The sequence below is a fragment of the Bombyx mandarina genome, chromosome 01, assembly GCF_030267445.1.
Source record: "Bombyx mandarina strain Sakado chromosome 01, ASM3026744v2".
NCBI lineage: Eukaryota > Metazoa > Arthropoda > Insecta > Lepidoptera > Bombycidae > Bombyx > Bombyx mandarina.
Window position 1 is genome coordinate 15,614,211 of NC_143208.1, and position 24,963 is coordinate 15,639,173.

General features: G+C 35.0%; 3 protein-coding genes across 20 annotated transcripts in view; 1 reads left to right on the forward strand and 2 right to left on the reverse strand.

Annotated features, from left to right (window-relative positions):
* The window catches only part of Gyf (GIGYF family protein Gyf), a 47,973-nt gene extending 36,547 nt beyond the window's left edge, over nucleotides 1-11,426 (forward strand). For 13 of the 16 annotated variants that reach the window (XM_089733844.1, XM_089734190.1, XM_089734337.1 and 10 more), the window contains 11 exons: nucleotides 46-330; nucleotides 541-759; nucleotides 1,439-1,519; nucleotides 1,612-1,728; nucleotides 1,837-1,905; nucleotides 2,665-2,889; nucleotides 4,217-4,303; nucleotides 4,379-4,496; nucleotides 7,476-7,694; nucleotides 8,931-9,054; nucleotides 9,705-11,426. In XM_089733844.1, the coding sequence (XP_089589970.1) occupies nucleotides 46-330; nucleotides 541-759; nucleotides 1,439-1,519; nucleotides 1,612-1,728; nucleotides 1,837-1,905; nucleotides 2,665-2,889; nucleotides 4,217-4,303; nucleotides 4,379-4,496; nucleotides 7,476-7,694; nucleotides 8,931-9,054; nucleotides 9,705-9,930 (1,770 nt within the window). In that variant the 3' untranslated portion in view covers nucleotides 9,931-11,426. The remainder of the gene's footprint in view (nucleotides 1-45; nucleotides 331-540; nucleotides 760-1,438; nucleotides 1,520-1,611; nucleotides 1,729-1,836; nucleotides 1,906-2,664; nucleotides 2,890-4,216; nucleotides 4,304-4,378; nucleotides 4,497-7,475; nucleotides 7,695-8,930; nucleotides 9,055-9,704) is intronic. The other 3 variants (XM_089734394.1, XM_089734426.1, XM_089734131.1) reach the window with 2 other exon arrangements.
* Nucleotides 11,427-16,224: 4,798 nt separating this feature from the next.
* Nucleotides 16,225-16,663, reverse strand: LOC149503603 (uncharacterized). The gene has a single exon (XM_089738585.1). It carries the CDS (start codon nucleotides 16,633-16,635, stop codon nucleotides 16,276-16,278), a length of 360 nt encoding a protein of 119 aa, XP_089594711.1. The 5' UTR covers nucleotides 16,636-16,663; the 3' UTR covers nucleotides 16,225-16,275.
* Nucleotides 16,664-21,629: 4,966 nt separating this feature from the next.
* LOC149503604 (otoferlin-like) overlaps nucleotides 21,630-24,963 on the reverse strand; it is a 101,028-nt gene continuing 97,694 nt past the window's right edge. For 2 of the 3 annotated variants that reach the window (XM_089734488.1, XM_089734516.1), the window contains exons 23-26: nucleotides 24,628-24,826; nucleotides 24,125-24,363; nucleotides 23,589-23,868; nucleotides 21,630-23,169 (exon numbers count right to left, since the gene is read on the reverse strand). In XM_089734488.1, coding sequence (XP_089590614.1) covers nucleotides 22,989-23,169; nucleotides 23,589-23,868; nucleotides 24,125-24,363; nucleotides 24,628-24,826 — 899 coding nt within the window. In that variant the 3' untranslated portion in view covers nucleotides 21,630-22,988. Of the gene's footprint in view, nucleotides 23,170-23,588; nucleotides 23,869-24,124; nucleotides 24,364-24,627; nucleotides 24,827-24,963 lie in introns of those variants that run through there. The other variant, XM_089734552.1, reaches the window with a different exon arrangement.

Genomic DNA, 24,963 nt, shown 5'->3' on the forward strand with positions numbered 1-24,963 from the left:
CGAGCACCGCGTAATAAATATAAACAAAAGATACGCAACTTGCAGCCGTCTGCGATCACTCCTCACGCCTTGCTCCCGGAGGAAATTGCCAAAGAAATGAAGACCGAGGATCAGATTCTTGCACAGCTGAGGGCGTCGCAGAATATTTCTTCAACACAGGTGCCATTCTTGAGCGACCAGGCTACTACTTCGACCTCTAACAAAAGCGATTTCACTCAAACAACGAGCGCAACTCCCACCTTGGAGGAACTTCAGAAACTCATGCAGAAGGAATCGCTTATCGCTACTCCCAAGCCTACGGTTAGCGAATCGAGCGTAGCTGTTGAACAGGTAATTGTTTTGAGTACATAACAGAAGTACTCGGGGTTCATATTCTTGTTTTGCTAAATGAAATATTCGAAGATAAATTCTTAGCATTCGTACTACGTAACTGTGCGAATAACGTTAATGTTATGTACGAATTCAAATTAACTCTTTTTACGAGACTTTGGATTTGTGTATACAATACATTATCAGAAAAAGATGTTGCGCTTTCAACAGCCAAAAACGGAAAAGCCGCCGAAACCGGAGGCGGTCGAAGCGCTCGTAACGAAACAGCAACAGCAGAAAAATCCCGAACCAAAGGCTAAATCTCGAAATGAAAACGAGAAGAACGTTAAAAAACAAGAGAACAATGCTAAGAATAAGACGAAGAAGTCGAAAGACGATAAGAAAGATGATTCTGATCTTAAAGTTAAAGATGACGATGTTAAATTAGAGGTTAGTAGCTCTTTGAATAACTAACTTCATACGACACGTTAACCATCATTTAAACGCAATGGTACGTTTTCTGAAACGCATCGTTGTCGCAGTTTTCGTATCCGCACACAATGTAGCTTTACTAAGGTGGAGGTGTTTTTTTTTTCTACTGTATTATAATAGTCTTCATTAAAAATGTTTTGTATTATGGGGCTTTACTTCCGGTGAAGGGATTGCGTTTTTCGACACCACATTTTCAACTCGAGGGCTTTCTCGCTTATTGTTTATTGCGCACTTTTTTTAAATTAGATCAATGAAAAACCGCGTATTATTTGGTTTCCTGCATATGTTTTGTGTGCCCTCGCACCGGTGTTTGTTTCATTCCGTTACTAACATTAGTGAAATGGATTACTAACCACAATCAACAGTACAGATGGAACGTGCAGGTAACTAACCGACATCCTAATTATTATTACATCACAGATTGATGTCTTGCTTGTTTCATTCTTCTTTTTCTTTTTTTGTAGTTGTTGTTATTATCAACATAATTATAATAAACCATTATTGAAATTCACATTCGCTTTCGTTTGATCGATCTTTAATTTTATGTTTCAATAAATACTTGAATAAAATAAATTCAATAACTGGTATAGAATTCGTAGAAACAAAATTAATACATTTAAACCACATGTTTCTGCAGAAAAGATCTTCGGAACCTTCGCCTACGAAAAGTAAAAAAGAAGAGAAGGTCAACAAAAAGGATATCGAGAAAGAAAAAAAGGTATTTGACTTGTACCTAACTAAAACTATTTGCCAATTATGGAGTAACATATATGTGTATCGATTCATAGCATTGTTTTATTTATCTTCTAGGAATGGATTAAGGAGGGTTTCACGATTGTGAAAGGTTCGGAAAAGGGTAATAATAAGGATGTCAAGCGTAAAGCGATAGAGGCGAGAGCAGTTGAGGAAGCGGAACGTAAAAGGCAAGTTCGAGACCACTCGTTTGTGTCCTGACACGATTACAATACGCGAAATCTTTATGAGAGCTAACAGCTGTGTGGGCGCCCGTTTTTATGCATTATATATTACAGGAAGGAAGAGGAGAAATTGGCAGCAGATGAAGAGAAAAAAAAGAAACAGTCCGAGGCGATTAAAAAGCAACAAGTATGTCTGTCTGAGGCTTGCATCATAGACAATAAAGAGTTTCCGTTCACCGCACATATATTTATTAAATTCACAATTTTTATTTTAACCCTGTTCAAAATCAATGGGCAATGTATTTTTATTCTTAGAGACGCTGGGTTTTTGTTACGCCTTTGTTGGACAATGCTATCATACATAAATTAAAAGCATCTTGATCAATAAATAGCTTTACGATAGAATCAAATTAGTATAGTCAAATGTATATTTCAATGATATTTGCGTTACATAGTTTGTAAATAACACGTTTATAAATAGGCGAGGGCATGGATTTTCTTGAATAGCAAGTGCTGACGGAATGTAGTTTAATAGTTCAACCGCTATTGAGCCCTAAACTGACATTAATATTTTTATTTACATAGTTTTCAGAAGCGTAAGTACATAAATACAAATGAATGACGCGAAACCAATATATATTAATCACTTCACATAAAACATATATTTTATGCTAGTTTATACTTAAATCCTTAATATATTTAACATCCAAACCATCGAATAAATAACGACCCGCTTGATAATCGTAGAAAATAAGTTCAATTGTATTTCAGATTTAAAAAAAAAAACAAGGTAAGTTAATAACGGCCTGTAAATGTGAATCGGTTCTAAATTTAAATGAACACGAATGTGACGTAGCTAATGTTTTAACGCTTCCGATCGGTGTGTGGTCGTCCGCTGTGTATACGTTTTGTGGTTATGCTGTGACGAGTGCCGCTGTGATTCCAGGACGTTCAACAGCCACCACCGAAACCGTCTACAGTCGAGTCGGTGGCGAAGAAGGCGCCGTGGTCGGTCGCGAATCACACTCTGCACGCGCCCAACAAGGACGGGCTCAACCTCGCCGAGATCCAACGCCTCGAGCGCGAGAAGAAGCTCGAACAAATGAAAGAGCAGCAGCAGATGATGCACATCATCGCTCAACAGCAGGCCGTCGCTATGGCCCGCGATCAGGTAAAGTAAACGCCCTATAACGATGGCAATAATTTAAATAAACAGAACACGGTAAATTAAATACATACAACTAAAGCGCCCTGTAAACGATCAATTGATAAATTTGTTTGTCAAACCAAAACATTTGTTACCTTTTCATCAAACAACAAAGTTTAAACGATCCAACCAAAGATCAAACAATTTTATTAACTTGCCCGTAGATTCGTTTTTCTCCTCGCCAACAAGATGTAAGCCTCGTACTGAGACGTCGTGTCCAGGAACGACTGAGATCTTTTTTGACAAACCACCCTTATACACGTTAGAACTTGTTTGCCAAACACGCCGTCAAGATAAGATTTCTATCAATAATAATACGTACAAACACGTAAAATTTGACAAACAATTTGATCGTTTACAGGGCGCTTAACTTCTGTGCAACGGGTTTAACTTATTACGATGCGATTCGTTTGTTAAACACGCCGTCAATCAAGATTTCCATTAAACACGTATATTGCTTGACAAACGCGTCAAACAAAACTGCATACTGTCAAATAATACGTACAAACACGTAAAATTTGACAAACAATTTGATCGTTTACAGGGCGCTTAACTTCTGTGCAACGGGTTTAACTTATTACGATGCGATTCGTTTGTTAAACACGCCGTCAATCAAGATTTCCATTAAACACGTATATTGCTTGACAAACGCGTCAAACAAAACTGCACACTGTCAAATAATACGTACAAACACGTAAAATTTGACAAACAATTTGATCGTTTACAGGGCGCTTAACCTCTGTGCAACGGGTTTAACTTATTACGATGCGCTTCGTTTGTTAAACACGCCGTCAATCAAGATTTCCATTAAACACGTATATTGCTTGACAAACGCGTCAAACAAAACTGCATACTGTCAAATAATACGTACAAACACGTAAAATTTGACAAACAATTTGATCGTTTACAGGGCGCTTAACTTCTGTGCAACGGGTTTAACTTATTACGATGCGATTCGTTTGTTAAACACGCCGTCAATCAAGATTTCCATTAAACACGTATATTGCTTGACAAACGCGTCAAACAAAACTGCATACTGTCAAATAATACGTACAAACACGTAAAATTTGACAAACAATTTGATCGTTTACAGGGCGCTTAACTTCTGTGCAACGGGTTTAACTTATTACGATGCGATTCGCCACTGTTGCATCGCTCAATATGGATAAACCTGGCGCAATTCGACGCCTCGACGAATTCGAAATAAATTAATAATGATTTAATTTATCTTAAGTTCTTTCGAATATTAACTTATCGATAAGTTGTAATAGATTTTTCGTCGTATTCAAAGGAAATGCAGGCCGGTCTAGGAGGATGGGGTAAGAAGAAAACTACTCTTCCCATTGGAACTCCCAGCCAGACTTTAGCCGAGATACAGGTTAGCGTAACATATTTACGTGATTCCTCATAGCGTTAATGCAATTAAAAATGACTTTGATAACGATATGAATAGGCAGAGGCAAAGAAGCAGGCGGCGACCTTGGCCGCAGTTGCTGCTTCTATCATGGAGGAGCCACTGATATCTAACCAACCACAGCCCAATCACGCGCCGTGGAACAACTCTGCAAATGGTAATTTAATCGAAATGTTTCTCATTAAAAGATTTTCTTTCATTTGGAAACGAATAAGATTAGAATTCGAGCAAACGGTCTTTTTTTTTATTGCTTAGATTGGTAGACGAGCTCACAGCCCGACTGGTGTTAAGTGGTTACTGGAGCCCATGGACATCTACAATGTAAATGCGTCACTCACCTTGAGATATAAGTTCTAAGATCTCAGTATAGTTGCTCCACCCTTCAAACCGAAACGCATTACTGCTTCACGGCAGAAATAGGAAGCGTGGTGGTATCTACCCGCGCGGACTTACAAGACGTCCTACTACAAGTAGTTACGCAAATTATAATGCTTCTAAACGTTGTGCCGACATCATTGAAACAAATATCGTTTTGCCTCATAATAAATATGTCATATTTAATAATACAAAATATAATAGATCGATGTGGTAATAAACACAAAAAATGTACATTTTTGTTAGGTTTTTGTTTGATCGCGATTTCTGCCACTCTAGGGTCCGCCCTGGTGAGTACCACCAGTCTGTCTATTTCTGTGAACAATGGGTTCGGTCGAAGGGTGTCGTAGCTGATACAAACAACTTTAGACTTCAACCTCATGTCTCAAGACCACAGGACCCTTGCCCCGTCCCAAACTGCTCATCCAAAACCAATAAAAATATAGACTTTTATGTATTATATAATTCGAAGGGTCGTGAGAAACGTAATTGATCATTACAATTTCGATAATCATTTCAATCACAATTCGAATCAAACATTGCTCATTTACGATCCGGCTTCGTCACATTCGGGCTCATATGTAATACATATCGACGCTTGAAAGGCGAACGTGACTAAGCGACAATAACTGCTTTGTACATAAATGATAGGCAATAAACATATTCGATGCGCAAAAAAATATATTTCTAGGTCTATTAAAATCATTTCAATCCTACAGCTAGATTCGTTAAAATAGATTTTTTTTTAGGTATTTCAACTTTAAATTGGTCTACTGTAAAGTTCACGCATTGTCGCTTAGTCACGTTTGCCTTTCAAACGTCGAATGTACATAAATTTCGTACTTATTAGCGCGGGCGCGTTTACAATTTACCATTAAACACTGCATTTGGCAGTTAATGGCGTGTTATATGCATCGTACTAAGTAATACTTTGTACGGACGGTATTTAACAGTGCATGTTTGATTGGCGTTTCGAAGGAACATAGTGTTGTATGTTGTGCCCTGTAGAGTAATAGCTTGTTTCAATCTTACAATGTAATACCGTATAGAAATTCTGTCAAACGTATATTGAAGTATACTAGTGGTCTCCCGGTAGTCGAAATTCGACTATAATTAATTGAAATTATCAATTTGTACACTATTATGATTCTATTGTCAAAAACTATTATTATATTTCTATAATCACAAATTACGCTAAGACTACACTTTAGACAAATATTAATTAAGACAAACAATATTTAATCTATTCTCAATTTGACCACAGACTATAAGCAATAAGAAAAGTTTGACAATAAACAAATAGTATGCATGCGTGTGTGTGTGTCAAGTACATAGTTTAGTAGTAGTGTGTCGTAGTGTGTAATCTTTTTTTTTATTGATTTTATATATTTTTATGCATAATTAAAAAAATATATATTAGCATTCTGCATCCCTTTTCTATATTCTCTATAAGTATGGGAAATGTCATACTCCTCCGTCCGCGTCATTTTCGTAAAAATGGGTACAAAGTTTTTGCTTCACGTATTAATGTATAGATACAGTAAATATATGAAGAAAAAAAAAATCGGGCACCTTGTACGTATAATTTAATTGCATCATCGTTTTTAGTATTTTTGCCCGTATAATTGTACATGTGGCTTTTTCTATCAACTTACGTTGCCAGTACGGGAATGCCGTAATCATTTTTGCTTCATACATATACATAATATGTACATGTTCAGATGTAGTCTAAATAACTATAGTGTTTATGCGACATGCATGTGTGAATGAAATATATATATACGTATATAAATCTATGGTTTTTCGTCGTTGATAGATTGATAATATGACAAAGTTTCGTAAATTATGTTTTCGTTGCTTTCAACGTTGTTAATGTACTATGTATGCTGTGGCCTATGAAGTTTTTCTGTATTAGTTTAGTCGACAGAGGAAAATGTAAGTAAACATGTGCGGTTATAGGGTAGTTTAAAAATCTTTTCCGAAAAAATAAAACGTTTTCATTAAAACTTTATAAAGTAACTATCGAAATTAAAAACGTCATAGGAATGATTAAAATACTTTTTCTATTCCGTTCAGACGTGCAACGCTTAATTAAAGACCAATAAAATAATTATCTACCACTTTTTTAAATTGTATTTAAATAGTGTATATCACTTGTGACAAACTGTATTAGAAAATTTAAACAAACATTGGTCCAATGCTAATAAATAATTTACGGATCGATCACATATTCTATAATGACTTAAAAACACGCACTCACACATTATTGTCACTAGATGGCTCTGTCACGATCCATTGCTAATCTTGCTTATTACCGGTAACCTACATGGCAGTCAAAGGGTTAACCCTTTGACTGCCATGTACTTACGTGGCGCACTGAGGTAATTACGTCGATTCCTATTACTTAGCGCGTGGATTGCACTTTGCTTTTCTTTTGAATGTATGTTTTAGTCTTTTAGGTCTCTTAGAAATACATTTATTCTCTGTAACTTCGGATTCGTCTTTCCCAGAGATAGATATTTCGCGCCTTAGTAAAAAGATCGAGGAGAAAAGTCGACATGATTGCTTCAGTGGGTTACTTCAGGAACCAGTGACTTACACGGCAGTTGAAGGCCTAAAGCCACCGCAACGTTCCGTGATCATTTCCACATTACCCACATCATTTGAAAGTTAATTTTTGACCGTGAAAAATAAAAAAAACAATGATTAATAACATAATTTCATTCTAGCAAAGAAACATTTGCTTACCATAATAATGTAGATATATTACTAGGTGGATTTTGGGATACACCACAAACTAGCCAACCAACGAAGGTCGAGAAGCCTCAGGCGGTCGAGTCGTCACCGAAGCCAGCCGAAACCAACAAGAACAAGAAGAAGCTAGCCTTCGTGCCGCTAGTGAAGAAAGAGATCTCGCCCGCTGTCGAATTCGAGAACTGGTGCACCAGCGCTTTGTCCTCGTGGAGCTCTAAAGTTGATGGTGCGTCTGATTGTTAATTAACAAGCGTTTTGTTTGGAGCTAGATTTTTTGAAGTTATACTTCATTAGGCGCGTTATGAAAAATTGATGAGAGCGAAATTTTACGATGCGCGTGCACCGTGACACAAAATTAACAGAATGAAGTTGCCCACTAAATCGCTCATTACAATACGACCGACGTAACTTGGCGAGTCTGAATATAGCCGCAGGTGAACATTCGCGCATGTACACTTGTAAAAAAAAGTGTTATTAGCATTCCTTTTTTAGTAATATAAATGACAAAATTATTATTTAATATAATTCATACTAAATATTATTAAATTATTAACGTTAAATATTAATTATTAATTATTTAATATTAAAAAAAAAGAAATGAATTTAATAAAAATAAAGTATAACTTCTTACGCGCGCACATAAGTACACGCACGCTTTTTTTTATTGCGCTTGTAGGCAGACGAGCTTACGGCCCACCTGATGATGAGTGGTTACCATCGCCCATGGACTTCGGCAATGCCAGGGGCAGAGCTAAGCCGCTGCCTACAAGCTTACTCAGAAGTCACCACCGTCGCTCACGCAAACATTCTAATTGTTTTTCACATTTATTTATGGATTATTAGTGGTCACCCAGTAGTCGAAATTCGACTATAATTATTTGAAATTATAAATTTTTACTATTATGATTCAATTGTCAAAGACTATAATCACAAATTTCGCCAAGAGTACACTTTAGACAATTATTAATAAAGACGAACAATATTTAGTCTATTCTCAATTTGACCACCGACTATAAGCAATAAGAAAAGTTTGACAATAAACAAATAGTATGCATGCGTGTGTGTCAAATACATGGTAGTGTGTGTAATGTTTTTATTTATTGATTTAATGTATTTTTTGAGCATAATTTAAAAAAATATTAACATTCTGCACTCCTTCCTTATATTCTTTATATGTGTGGGAAATTTCATACTCCTCCGTCCGCGCAATTTCCGTAAAAAAGGGTACAAAGTTTTTGCTTCACGTATTAATATATAGATTACATCGAGAATAATGTCCTATCAGTATCGCACTCTGAATATATGTATTTGCATATAGTTTTTAAATCTATAATTAAACAAGATATAAGTATAACTGCCTTCATTATAACGTTTATGAAAATATTATAAATCATTCATTGCATTTGCAATGTAAATGTGAATTATCAATCATCTTATATAATTAATTGTTTTTATATTACAGTGCCGACTTTCGTTGGCTTTTTGAAGGACATCGAATCACCGTACGAGGTCAAGGACTACGTGAAGTGCTATTTGGGAGAATCGAAGGATTTGAACGATTTCTCTCGTCAGTTCTTGGAGAGAAGGTCAGTTGACTCCCTCCCGTACGACGGGGGTATTACATAAATAATAATTTTAAGGTACATAATTATACTGTAGAATTAATTTAAGCAAGTAAAAAAAATTTCTGTACTAAGTTCTCTTCTTCTTCTTCTTTAGTAAGTTTGTAACCAGCAATGTAAAGCAAAAGCAGTTAACAGTTGCTAATGAATGTTAAATTACCTAAAAAAACAATCGCTTAATACAATTCTTGAAGAATTCATATTCCACTTGGTGTTCATTGATTATTTGAAGCATATGAGTTTAATGTTGATAATTATGTTAAAGCCATTCCTTCACCCTAGAATTGAATATGCAATTTCGAAAAGGGCACATCTCTAAAAATATAAAATGTTCAGGAAATGAAAAAAAAACTGATTATTTTCTAAAGCAGTGTAAAATTTTAAATATGTATTAACTTTTGAGGTATATTTTTGTGTTAATTAGCAATTGAAAATTACTGGAATTATTATAAAATGGGTGTAGGTAAGCCTCAAAACTACATGTATATTAAAAAACGTATTTGACAAAATGTGCCCTTTTCGAAATTGCATATTCAATTATAATAGCGTTATAACTATAGTTTCTCGTGATTGTGATTTGACTATAAACTAAATTATACATTGAAATAAAACAGGTCCAAGTTGCTGCGCGTCGGAATGGTGACGCCTTCGGATGATCTTTGTTCGCCCGCGATCGCGATCAATCCGCGCACCAACTCCGGCTCCGACTACCAGGAAGTCAAGGGCAAAGGGAAGAAGGCCAAGAAGAACAAAATGTTGAAGGTTGACGCGCGCATCCTGGGCTTCTCGGTGACCGCCTCCGAGGATCGCATCAACGTCGGCGACATAGACACCGTGTGAATCGCACCCAGAAACCTGAACCCGCATCTTTACCATACGTAATCCGTAACCCATCGGTGTTAGGAGTCGCGTCGTTGAAGCTATCTTAGGAATTAGTATCCGTCTTGCCTACGTCTACATCAGCGAATTTTATATCGGAGCCAACCGTCTTCCGAATACGAGATTTGTTTTTTATAAAAAAATATTTTAAACGTTCTTCCTGGAAACTCAACACGGAACGTGCAGTACAATGAATTGAATGTATTCAATCCTAGAGCAATTGTAAAGGAATGCAGCGTCATCTTTAGGGACTGCTCTATGTTTTTCCGAAATCCATAGTCACAACAACGTTAATGCTGTCGCCGATCTTAAGACAAGAGATAGATATCTCAATTGTACTCGTACTGTATAAAAAAAAAACATGTCTTCGAATCGATTCATAATCAGGATGATCTCACCGACCCATGGGTGATTGGGTGGGCTCACAATACCGATCCCTAAACGATACGCGACCATGTTTCGGGAACGCGAACCAACCAAATATGTTTAATACGTACGTGTTATAATTTTTATTCGTCTATGGGGTGCCCTGAAGAGGTTCTGTACAAAATATTTGATCGCTCAACGTTTAAGTAAGTACAAACTACGTTCTTGTGTGTGTGCATGTTCTGACGTCATCAAAGCGGTCGCGGATACGTAAACCGCATCGTACTCACGAATACCCACTCATTTCTAAAAAAAGAGATCTTTATCATAAAAATCACATAAGCGCTAGAACTTGCGAGCACCTTTCTGACGTAGTACCGAAAACGTATGACAGGTGGCGCTCATTTAGTTAGAACAAACGAATGTAGCTCCGATATTTAGAGGAAGAGACAGTTAAGGGTCAATTTATACTAGCGCAAAATCGAAGCGTCAAATTCTTTACAACTAAAGCGAAACCGCACGAATGCGCGCGTTTTTTTAAAATCTCCGAAGTAATGTGTGCGTTACGCTGTGGAGTTAAGGTTGAATTTTCTATGTCCAGTTTTGGACAGATGCTTCCATGCACTTCGACTGCGCCAGTATAAATTGACTCTAAGACTTGCTCCGTTTTACTATTTAACCATAAATCTAGTTGGGTCAGCGGATCTATCGAATCCGATAAATCGGTATCTATCTATAAATTTTAGACAATCGTATAACTCAAAAAGTCATTATTATAAGCCATGTTAAATGCAATTAACCTTGGATAGTAAAGACGCGTCAATTTAACTATTAAAGTAACAGAAAGTATGTTTGTGTGTTTAGTATACATGTTCTAATGTTTCCAACGATAGCTAAGAGCAGAGATGGGTTTAAATGGGTTGTATTATTGGAACCTTAAATGGTGATAACGATCAGTAGTTTAAGATTTTTTTCCGCGTAATTGTACCTCTGTGTATGCCGGCCCGGCGTCTAGGGCGCATATTATATGTGTTTAGTTACAATTGGATGTATCCGTAAAACGTTTATTGCGTTTTTGACTTCAACACAAATGAATGATTTATTTTAATGTGTTGCGATATTCAAGCCACAAATTGAAATTGATTAAGCTAAACCGCAGTTCCGACAAGACAGTAGATTCCATATTTCTAGTCATACAATTCTATAATTAAACGCGGATGTTTTAGCGCATCCCCCTGTAATCTTATCTTTCGTACAATTATTAATGTAAATGAAATATTATATTCGAAGTAATTAGGTTTTTTTTTTTTTTTATTAATTATTGTGCTAACGGCGATCTTGTACGCGAGAATGTTAGTTGTAAAGAAATGTGCAATTTATGTAATCCATAAATGTTCGTATTTAATTCTTTTATATAAGATATATAATTATATTTATTCATAACGTTATAGTCTACAGACGTAATGTGGTCATTTTATTTTGCTCACGCTGTTTCAACGACAGTCGTAATTATTAATATAATATATATACATATATAGGATATTGTTGCGAAAAGTTTTTACTCATATGCGACCTACCTGGTTTCATGGTATCTTATCAACAGGAAGGCCTGATTATAAGTGCCAAACGAACAGTTAGCAGATGTCTGGCAACAACCACGCACATTTGGATTTGGCCTAAATTTGAATATACATAGTTCTTTGTAACGTGGCACTTTAGATTCTGTATATAAACTTTTATACAACTCTTAAAATACATAGTAAGGACCGGGCGATAATTCACGGTAGGTCATTATTTTAAATAAGTCGTGAAATTAAATAAATAATATTATAACTATTCATTATTCTTAACTTTTTCATTAAATTACGGTGAACAGTGCACCGATTCAGAAATGCCGGCATGCGGCCACTCTAATTGGCTAGGCCATAAATATTTTGCGAATAAATGTCGTTTAATGATTAATATTTATTAACATATCCTTACATTTGCTTAATGTGGATTGTATTGATCATAAACGCGTGTGTTTTAATATATATTTTTTTAATTTGAATTACGTCCTTTTTAATTAAACAAAATCAAGGGTTACTGGAAAAATACTCGAAAGATATTTTAAATGTCTTCTATTTGTGTGTGTACGAGTCTTTGTAAATAGCGATCAATTAGAACAAAGGCCTCCCTTTGATGACGTCAAAGGGCCGAGGTATCAGTAATTTCAAGTCATTTCGATTTTACTAATATTTTTAATAATGAAACTTAGGATATAAAACGATTTGAAATTTTGTGTTTTTTTTTAAACTAAGTAAGTAAGTAATTTAAGACTCGTAGGGAAAAAAAATTATATAGTAGGGTTTTCGAACTGAACAATTTATTTCTTCACGCAGTTTCGTCTTCAATATCAAAATTGGATATTTCACGAAACATTTCAAAGAGAATTTAAAAAATGAATATATATAATTTGGAACGTATATAAAACTCTTCTTAATATTTAAAATTTCTTGTAAATTTAATGTCCGCTGACGTCATATTAGTTAATGTCGCAGGGTTAATTTCGAAACCGTAACTTAATCCAAAATTAATATTACAATTGCATTACGGGTACTTGTCAAACGCCTCCATTTCATACGACATCAGTAAATACACATATAAATAACATTTTTAAGTTATTGTAACTTCCCTGGACATACATTCAGTGAAATTGAGAATTGATCACGTTCAATTATGTATCAAAAACATAACGTTTACGCAATATCACCGAATGTATCCAATGAAATTCAATACGTAAATGATATTACATGAAATAGAGAAGATTGATCTATGCAACTACGCTATTTAGTGACATCATGCTATAGCTGCTTTGATTCTGCGACAGAATACACAAACGACGTGCCAATTAAGAATTACTGACGAATGACGTCATTCATTGATGTATCCCAAAAACACTGATCGAATAATCGTTTTAATTTCGCAAAAGATTCTTCCTAATTATATTTAAATGTCCGTTTGATTATTGGATAGTTTTCGATGTTTAGCTGTAAGATTTATAAAATTTTAATATAAATGACAATGTAGTGTTTGTCTAGATATTATTAGGTAGGTAGCGTTTTTTGATTCAATGATTTTATTTGTCGATTATTTTTTCTAGTAACCTTGCTCGCCACCAATAATCGTTTCACCTTCATTCACCATTTCACAGAGACGGTCTATACAACGTGGATTTAATTCTTATTAATTTCGTTGTTGGGCATGCTTCTTTGAAATTTTCTATTATGTAAATGGCCACTGTTCTGCAATTCTTTTTTGTATCCTTTAAAGTATATTATGTCTTCGTCGATCGAACGCGCGGTGATATTGTCGATGATAATGTCAATAATTATATGTTAGCATGTGATATCTTCAACTGAGTTTATGATGATTGATAATAATCTAAATCTTCCGACAATATAATATGATATTTCGCATTGTGTATTGAATTTTTTATTAATATTTTTAAATTTTTAATATTAATTATAATAATATTATAAATACAATTTTGAAAAATCTAAAGTATTTCATAAAACATGTTAATCTTAAATCGAAAACACTTCAATTTTTTTTAATAATCTACCTAATTGCTTTGGGTCTTCATTAATGAGAAAGAGACAAAATTGTGTTTTGTTTACATCGATCGTTAAGGTCATCGCTTCATCTAAAATTCATTACGTTACGAGTCGGTTCGGTGCAGAAGAAATGTAAATTACAATTTTATATTTTTTCGAGATCAATTTTAATTATAGCACGCAATTAATTATTGCACGGGGGCCCTAGTAGCTTTTAATAAGATAGACCAAACAATATTCATTTGTTTAGCGAGACCTTAAATTGTCATCGTTGCATTTTGTGAGTCAGCAATGTAAACCGTACAAAACTCTGGAGTCAATATCCTAAGCAACACGACCACTGGCAGACGCACTTCGACGAATGCAACTTCGGCATTCATAACTTCAAAGTACTGAATTTAAAAAAAAAATGTTGTAATTGAGCAGACTAGATCACGGGACCCGACCTATATTAATAACTAGAGTTAGCCCGATAATCGAAATTTTACCATAATCACTTACTATCCAAGAACCCTTGTTGCAATTGTTCACATTTGAAATCATGTCTCGCGAGCTTAGCGTGCCTCCTTACATTAAGATCACTATAAATATTAATTAGTTTTAAGGAATCAAAAAACAATTCCATCAGTCTTTATTTTCCGGAAGCTCTGCTGACAACAGTCTCATCAAAAAATTATCAACAACCCCATTGTAGTTTTATTTCAATATTAATTTAATTGAATGCGGTCACAAATACATTCGAATTCACAATACGAAAACAAGAAACAACGACCAGTGATGAATTTATCGGTAACGTTTTAATTGGTATTTCATTGCAAATTCAAACGAATGATTTCAGTATTTAAAAGCATTTACATAATGAACGTGATAAAAAAAATATATGTTTGACCCTTCATCACCGTGCGCTGTGACGCTAATTGAATTTGTCCGATATGAGAGCAGACATTTGTTTTTAAGTCGATCCTTGTTATATAAAAAATATATATTTGTAATATTAAATGTATTTGTTCTATTATCGTTTGATGTGTATTACGTTTTCAATAATATTGAGTTTTAATTTGGTGTTTCCGTCGTGAAATCGAATAGTTTGCGACGTGTTTAATGTCTCGTGATTCGTTTGTATTATTCATTGTGAAACTGCGTGTTTTCCGTACAAATGAAATCGTGCGAGTGTAGGAATTGAATTCTGAAATGTTTTTTTATTCGAAGACAAAGCAAAGTGTGGTATTTTAATTGTGCTTTAAAAAGAAAAGCCGTGTAATTCGCGCTACGTTCAATTCGTTTTTTTTTTTTTTTAATTCTAATTTTGATATCTTGTAACTTTGTGAAACATTTTGTCGTCTACCCTTACAATGAATTGCGCAGCGTTAGCAAGATAAAATTTTGCGAATTGAATTAAATTCATGTATTTGTATCATGAAGTTTGTGATTTGGTTTTATACATTATTGCAAACAAGGCCTGTCCATAATGAGAGTACTTCATTGACTAAAAAGAATCTGTATTCAATACTTTTACTGTAATTATTATTATTTAGGTATCGCTACTTTAATAAAATTATTGTCTACGTTCACTTCAAAAGTGGTACTATATTATTAATGTCAGTTTAGTGTAACTTTGTACTAAAACTATTAACGTTATGGGTAAAAATTGAATTTTTCGAATTACAAAGTTTTACCGGCTACCTAAACTTTTACCGGTGATTTTGAAAAACAGTAAATGCATCGATGTAAGTATGTAATCCTGTGAATGTATGTTTAATGTTTCGATATATCTGTGTTTTAAAAACGATAATTTTAGATGTCAAATAAAATAAATGATCCACAATTTTGTTTTATTTCAAAAGTCGATATTCGGTCTGATCGATAAAAACTTTTTTTTATGTATCATAAATTCGCCATTTTATTTAAATGGGACGAAGACCTCGACAACAATGATGGTTTATATTAGTTACACCAAAGGCTGGTGGTCAATGAACGCTATGCGGAAAGACGAAAATTCGAGTACCTTCAAATTGTAAGTATCTATACTAATATATAAATCTACAATGGTTTTTACCGATGTTCCGTTATAACTACTGAACCATGCATCCGATTGACTTGAAATTTGGTATCCATGTAGAAAATACATGTACCTACTTAATAGATAGGCTAATATTTATATGAGTGTTGGACTCCCTACATCAGTTGCGGGGGCGTTAATGATGAGAATCTTTGTAGGGTTGAGAAATAATAACGTTAATTTTAAATGCCCAGCGAAGTGGACGGGTACAGCTAGTAATAAATAAAAGTATAGTTCAAGACAAACATGTACTATAATTTTGAAAACGAAACATGGAGATTTAATCTACCTACACCCGCATGACCTACGGCGCCTTCGACGTTTTCGACTGCAGCCACAACGACGGCGCCTACGTCTGCCGTGTCGTTTTCGCTTACACCGACGTCTGCGCATCCCGCATATACCACGGGCTATTTTAGAAATATACCGCTCTCCGCGTTTGTCCAAGAAGCCAAGCTGTGCACTCCTCTTCAAAGTTTCCTCGGCTTTTCCAACTAAAGCGCTTACTTTCCATACGTCTCCAAATTTTTCCTGTAAATATTTCGTTATATCCGCCGCCGTCACGCCATTCTTACCGTCAACGCTGTAGAATGCGTTCATGACCAGTTTCGCCGTGTTCTGTTCTTGCTCCTTCATGTTTGACATTTTATGTAAATTTAAGTGAGATGCAATAACATTTTATATATTTATCAAATGTTGGATTAAAAAAAAATACATAAAAACATGAAAACCAATAAGTGAGACAGTTAAAATGGTAATTTTAGACGTTGACAGGTTACGTAAGCTATTTAATATCGGCCAGCTTCACGAAAGAAACTATTTGAATTGTAGTTTCAATTACCTTAGATATATATAACAATTACGGTTAGGTAAACAGAAAACATTCCTTTTAGATAAAATTATCCCATCATATTCTTTCGTTCTTAACTATCGCAATTAAATATATCAATTTTGTGTTCTGAGATATCAAGGATTCGCCTAGACGACTGACAACGCAGCGCAGCCTCGCCAAAGCGGTGTTACATTCCATATACTTACTTAAGATAGTGCATGGTGCTGCTACAACTCTTGTACAACTCTGCTGTTGAGTATAGATAATTGTATCAGCATCTTTCAGCGCACAAATGAGCCTACGAACATAATATTTATTTACAAGGATCGTTGTCGAAAAGATAGACAGACGGTGTGCTGTATAAATTTTTCTTGCTCATATAAAAGGTAACAGAGTACTTATGACTTGTTTTTTTGAAGTATAAGTACCTATTTACTATTGTATTAAATCAGGCCATACTAGAGAAGCATGTATTATTGGTCACTGCTAAACACTGGTCTAAACTTATGAAGATTGAATCTAATACTTATTGATTGTAATGGAACCTTATCTTTTATATTGGTAAGATGAAGAAATTTTGACAATAGTGTTCTGTCATTGTCAAACCATTTAAAAAAACGATCAGGCGTACATATTTAATTTTTTTTAAACTAAATTAATTAGAAATTTTGCAAGTAGAATGGCTGAAATCATTGAAACCGAACCCGAATATCCAGACGGCAGATTGGTAATCCAATACTTACAGGAAAAACGAAATGGTGCAACAATAAAACAAATTTTGGATCATCTGCGGCTCAAGCACGGCAGTACCTCCGAAGATCTCGACCAATCAGTTGGTTCTATGTTGGAGAAAGGTACGGCCCTCGGTTTTTTAGAGAGAAAAGGGTCTCATTACATGAATTGGTTGGCTAAAGAATTATGCGGAAAAAGAACATGTAGACGTCGACGTCGGAGTCGTTGTCGGCGCAGGCGTCGTCGCAAGATACGACGTCGCCGAAGCTGTCGTAGGAAACGTCGGCGCCGATGCTGACTACCCCATTTGCCTGATCCCAAACCTAAGCAACTCAGGCGAAGGAGAAGGCAAAAATAATTATTGGCCTGAGTCTGTTTTATAAATAATCATTACGCATCTAAGTCAAAAACATTATTACACTTTATTTGTTGTTTTTTTTCACCTTAATCCCATCGACCATTACTCATTACTTATACGTAGCCCAGCCCACTCAGTTTCTCGCCGGATCTTCTCAGTGGGTCGCGTTTCTGATCCGGCGATAGATTCTGCGAAGCGCTGCTCTTGCTAGGGCCAGTGTTAGCAACACTACCGGTTAGAGCCCCGTGAGCTCACCTACACGACAAGGAGAAGCTGAAATAGCCTCTCAAGGCTATCAGCATAGGTAGGAGAGAAAAAAAACTCATACGTATACAAAAGTAGTTTAGCTTATCCATAGCTTAGGACGATGTTGTGGCTATGGTCTAGGTCAGTGCAATAGATCAGCCTAGTACGCTTTGTTTCACAACCATCGCTACATTATTTAGATCTCAATTTTCTATCTTATTTTTGATTTCTTCTCTTTTAATCATCTTGGTCGACTGCTCAGTTACATTGACTACTACAACACGAATCCCGATTCGATTCCCGGTTACTGTTAAGCAGTATCATTGTGAAATGTCAATATCAGTGGGAAATGGACCACTGAAATAAAAGGCTATTTATTCTGTTCTACTGAAACTTTATTGAATATTAATTAATATAAATTGATTAAATATGCTTAAAGATTAAAAATGATATACATAGATATTCTTGAACATTACAAAACAGAAAAGCAATTATTAACATTAATTATCAATTTGGGTAAGCGATTTAACAACATAATAATGCTATTTTTTTTAAAAAAACAATATAAATATAGCCATATGTTAAAGTTGTGGTATGATTAAATGTAGGCCGATAATGATTAACAGAAACAGGAACGTAAGCATCTCAATTTGTTTCGAAATCAGAAAATGTTATTTTTAAATATGAAGCTGTATAATGGAACAAAATTATTGTAGTATATTAAAATTGTCAAATTTTAAGCACGATATAATTGATAATACATATATTCATACACAACTTATTGAGTGGATGCGCTCACGCGGCTTCAAAAGTTTCCCGGAGCCCGTGGTCATCATAAAGCGTGAATGCATCCACCCAATCTAATTCGAAGCCTATTGCATTTTTCATAAAACTATTAGATATGCAAAACTAGCTACTTTGGTATGAAGCCGTCTCATTGTAAAAAATATATCACTATTTGGAAAAATTTTAAGAAGATTTTGTAGACTGCCTTGCTGTTCTTTCGAAGGTATTTCATAATTTTACACGGTACTTGAGTTCTTTGATTTCTTTTACTATTCGCGTCTCGGTCAGTCGTGTTTTTCTAAACCGTATTATTAGGTACTGTGTGCAATATTTACGAATGATTCGTTCAAATTAAATGTGAAAACTTTTGATCAACTTTTGCTTAACTAAATAATTATTTTGTTTATTATGTAATTTGGGTACCTAATATTTTCTTTGAAAAACCAAAAAATCTAAAAGTTTATTTATTTATTTATGTTGCATGAGGCGTTTTGGGAGTTTTCTTTTTTCTTACCAAGTCAAGCCAAATTCCGAGTTGGTCTGATAGAGATTTCGGAAGTTTTTCGGTGTGAGTGTTCAGTTATTTTCCGTTAGTTCGGCTAGCGGCTTTGATATGCCTACGCAAATCAGCTCCGAGCGCTTCATTTCTTTATTGTATCAAGTTGTTATAAATTTAATAATAAGAACGATTTCATACCACTCACATACACCAAATTATACTAGCTTATATGAAATAGAATAAGTGTTTCTTATTAGAAACTTAGATAAATAGAGACATTTAATTTAAATATATACTACGTCAAAACTTACGACTTCATTAAATGTGTCGATTTCATTCTAAATTTACGAGCTTTAATAATATGTATGATTAAGAGTATAAACGTCTGATTACGATGTTACTACAATAAGTGTGGTTATGAATAATTTTAATATATATTAATAGTTATAAGTTATTATAATAAATTTTATGTTATAATATTTTTAATACTAACACCGATAAATACGTTTCCTAATGATAGCAGAATTCAAATTTACTGTTGAGTAAGTGAGCGTGGAGATAAAGTATTGAAAAAGAAGATGAGAATATGTCTATGCAGTATATATGCTTAAAGCTGGACAGGAATTATATATACTAGGGTTGTAACGATTGTAAAGAACTCAATGGTTTTAAAACTAAGGATCCACTAGAAGCAGCCTCGCTCAAACGGACCATAGTCAGAGCCGTGCGCTTAGTAGAGATGGACATGACGTCTCAGGTCAGGTTTTTACTGGTGGTAGGATCTCTTGTGAGTCCGCACGGGCAGGTACCACAACCCTGCCTATTTCTGCCGTGAAGCAGTAATGCGTTTCGGCTTGAAGGGTGGGGCAGCTGTTGTAACTATGCTGAGACCTTGGATCTCGGCATGGCGCATTTACGTTGTAAATGTCTATTCGCTCCAATAACCATTTAGCACCGGATGGGCTGTGAGCTCGTCCACCCATCAAGGAATAAAAAAAAGGTCATAGCTCCCAATGAAAATTGATAACGATACTCCGGCTAAGTCAATAAAAACGCGATCTATTGCGATATAGCTCTTTTATCTTGCATCGATAATTTCCCTTTTTTTGGTGTATTCCCTTAATAGTATTGATGACTATTAAAGAAGCAGCTATTTTACGCGCGTCTGGTGTTATCGCGCTTTTGCTGTAAGCCTAATCGCGTCGCATTACTATAAATCGCAACATGTCTCGACCCTCTGCCTGGATGTGAGCAGTTTTAATGAGCTTCAAGTAGATGCTGCTCAAGTAGATACATACGTTAAAAACTATTTCCAAATGACGGAGGTTCCCAAGAACGATAGTTCAATTTCTGCCAGACAGACGACCTAAATAAACATCATTAAATAAAGAAACCTTAGAAACAAAACACGAAAAAATGTTTTTGAACGCTCTGAGTGAAAAAATTGTTTGTAATCATATTGAAATTTTCTTGACAGTAATCGTTAAGCATTATTCAAGAATGTATGATTTGATTCGGGCATATGTACCTAATAGTTAAACAATTATCAAGCAATTCTTACATACAACATAAGGGCCCGTTTATATTGTAGTATTACGAACAAGTATATAGAAAGGGGAGTCTTGATAGTAATTAAAATAGTATGGTCTACCTTCAAAGATGTCGCTATGAAAATGTTTGAAAATGTACTATAATGTTTGGGTCTCGAAGAGGAAATCGAAACTTACCGCACATCAGACGTTATTATATTGTATGCAGATATGGTTAATTGTTAATTATATCCTATTATATAATAATTAAGAATAACAGTTCTTTATTTATTTATACAAAGGTATGATTGGATAGGTAATTGAAAAGTAGGAACAAGATAGATACTGACAAGTTCATAATTGCAACTTATAAAGAATAGTGACCAGACCTGCCACTTGTAGCCTGTAGAGGAAGGATCAAGACTGTATTAAAAAATACACAAATGATTTTCGAACCTGTCGATGAGTCAGCATTGGTTCCGAGAAGTTTATTATTAATATTTATAAAAGTTTAATAAATATAAATACTAAAGCTAAAAGTGAAGTTGTTATATCTTATTTAAAGACCGTAGAGCAGTTGGATTATTCTTGTGAGATACACGAACCATAAAGTGATTGTGATTCTGATTGTCACAGAATGATTGCCTTTAGGTATAGTATATATTTGGTAATTATTTTTTTTGCTAAACTGTCTACTCGATCGATTTCATTAAGAAAATATGAGGCCAGACTAGTTAGTAAATTAGCATAGATTACAACATATATAAGTATAAGTATATATCATATAATATTCATATATCAAAGAATTAATATATTGTTCTTATTGAACACCTGTACAACTATGTCTTTTTCCTAAATACACCGAAAGCGTCTATGATAACAACATACGCTTAGAGGCTCAAAAGTCCCGTTGAAAGGGCAGCCACCGTAACAAGAAGCACAATCTAAACATAAAGGTAATTACATCCTTTAGGGTGTTTCTTGTAAGTTTTCGTCATTCGGTGTCGGCTTCAACTAACGAACCGTATCTACGAAACTCTTATGTCGTGATAGATTAAATATACCATTGGTTTAAAGCAGTTAATATTTTTTTGTAACGAATACTGACAGCTCCTACGTTTACGAAAAGAGAATCATTTATTAACATAATTGTTAAAAGTATCTTGACTTTATACATATATAGCCAGCTTATACATATATAGTCGTACAAAGTGTGTACATACAATGGTTAAACGATGTATTATTTATTGCCTCCTCAGGCTGTCGAGCATGGCACCTGATAGAAATTGGTTAATGTTGCTCATGGACATCTGCAATACTAGAGGTATAGGCAAGTCACTGCCTAATAGCTGCGTGATCAGTGTGGCCACTTTAAGAGTAATTTAGCTTACAAGAACAGCTTATTTATATTACGATTGATAATCTGATCTTGAATGTATCTCCGACTATTTGAAAGAGGTGGATTCCTTTAATTTTCTTTAATTCTTAAAACATATTCATATGTTTAAACATATATTTGAAAGCCAGTTTCCCAAAAGTCAAGGAAAACAAGATAGTGTAGGTTTTCACTGCATTTGTAACACATCGCAGCGTTGCAAGTCAAACAGTAAGTACATTGAAGAAATATAACGAAATTTTGTAATATTAAATGTGATTTGAAACTATTTGTATTTTTTGGAACACTAATAATTGTTGATAGTATTAGAATCATTTCAGATATACTAGTATATGTCATCTACGTCTAACAACAGTGTAGCTGTTATATATAGGGGTTTTTTTAAACCCTCGAAAACCTCTTTATATTATAGTCAAACAGTGCGTACACTAATGCTTTTACTATGAATTATGAGAGAATGCTTTCATAATAACCCTCTTGCGTTAATCTTGTAATTTTACTAATGGTTATTTATAACAAGATTATTGTTGGTTAAAACACATTATTTATGAATAAACGTTGACTATGAATCCGAAATGTGCCTCTGCATGAATCGAGGTATTGATTCAATTAAAAATCATTTAAGCACCCAAAAGCCTTTTAACAGTGTAGCCTGGGACTGCGTAAACGAGTAGTAGAATCATGACAGCCATGGCGATGATGATAGCAGCCTTCAAGATAGTCCATTTGTAATTGTGCCAGACGATGTAACGAATCGATTTCAGTGGGTTCAAGAACCACATGAATGAAGCATCCGGGCGGCTGTGGAAAGACAGTGATGTTAAAACGATGTTTAACTTCTATTTACAACGATCGCGTCTCGCATGGTGAGAGTCGTTCATCAAAACGATACGATAGGAGCTGATTTAATGAGTTGTAAACATGCAATTCGCTTACAATACAATTGGATACACGAACGGTTCATTTAAGTATAGATAATAATAGATAAATCAGACCTTTGCGTTTACAGTGATAGTATATTCTTTATTTGTTGCAGTTTATACTTTAGATTCATTCGCGAAGCAGCTGCTCTTATTAGGTCTCCTTCGGAGGCGCTTGGGCAGCTGTTAACAAATCCCACCCCTCCTGGCAGAGCCTTTGCTCGCCCACCTGTACTGGTGAAACTGGAAAGGCCTCCGCGCCAACAGTAATTCAATCCTAAAAAAAAAGTTTGTACTTACTTAGGCTTTTCTAAGGGGTCAGGTTCACCGCGACCGAGTCCAGCGGGAACTTTATCAGCTTCCTCGCGAGTCAAAAGATGAATTTCGGCTTCGACTTTGCCAGTGAGTTCCATTTCTTCTGTGTCACGTTTTATGTAGAAAGGCCACCAGCCTTTAACGCGCTTCTGCTTAAAGATGTTTACCATTGGTACTGAGCCGTCGTTTCGTAGCATATCCAAAGTGCAGAGCTTCGATGATTTAGCGCCACGAGGAAAGCGGTTCAAATCAAGGGTAATGGCACCTGTTACAAAAAAGAAAAATTTGTCATCCCAGTTTGTGTTCGTAACATCTACAATAATGTGTTTGTAGAGTTTTTACTATGTGATCTCGTATGATCATTAAGAGATATCATAAGTAGTTATAATTAATAGTAGTATATTCGTAATATCTAACCGATTTTAACGCCTTTCGATGTTTTTTCATCCTTTGTGTTCGTATTATGGAATACCCAAAAACATGCGAATGTAAGAAAATAAAAATAAAACAAGGTGTTTTACCCAGAAAATCGTCTGCTGAGAAATGATCTGCGTCCCAAACTTGGAGCTCGAGACGAGCTGGAATCTTGCATTCTGTTTCATCCCAAGAGAATACTGACTCTTTGCGAGTGATCACTATACGTTCCTCCGCTTCCAGATAATCAAACGGATATATAAAACGCCAGTTAAAGTTGCCCTCGCCTGTGAGCGAGCGGTAATGTATGTCAGTGCTTTGACAGTCATCTGGTCCTTTAACCCACCTGAAAATTTACTTCTCCTTTTACCAGCTGTAACTACACTAATCCTCCTGGAGCCCGGGTCTAATAAATATATGTGTATATAAATTTATTTATATCGGTAGTTATCCCATCGTAGTTATCGACTTCAATCTCCCGAAGTAATCTTTTAAATAACTTTTAGATTTAGGTAACTATTTTGGGTTCTATCGTAGTCATTAATATAATTGAAATGAAAAAAAAAGCCATTAGTAAATCTAAAATAGTACAGAAAAAGTATATTCCTACCCTTTGACGTAGATGTCGGACATTTTTTCTCCGGTGAAGAATGCATCATCCTCCAGTACAACGTCATCTGTGTTCCAGATTATAACTCTCATTTCATAAGATTTTGGTTTCCGCGGAGAAATATCAAGTGGCGGTCCTGGCATAGGCATATCTCTAGGGAACATGTCGACCCACATTTCCAGACGGCCTTGTTCAATACCTTTCAGTAAAAGTTTTTATTTTATTTTTGCAATATATTTCTTAGGGCTAAAGTCCAAGTTTATTAGTGCTCGTTGTTAATAATAGTAGTCTTATTATATAATATTATATCATTAAAGGGTTGTATATAGTAACTTT

Coding starts and splice junctions, on each gene's coding strand:
- LOC149503603 (XM_089738585.1), bottom strand. CDS start 16,635: ATGTCAAACATGAAGGAGCAAGAACAGAACACGGCGAAACTGGTCATG.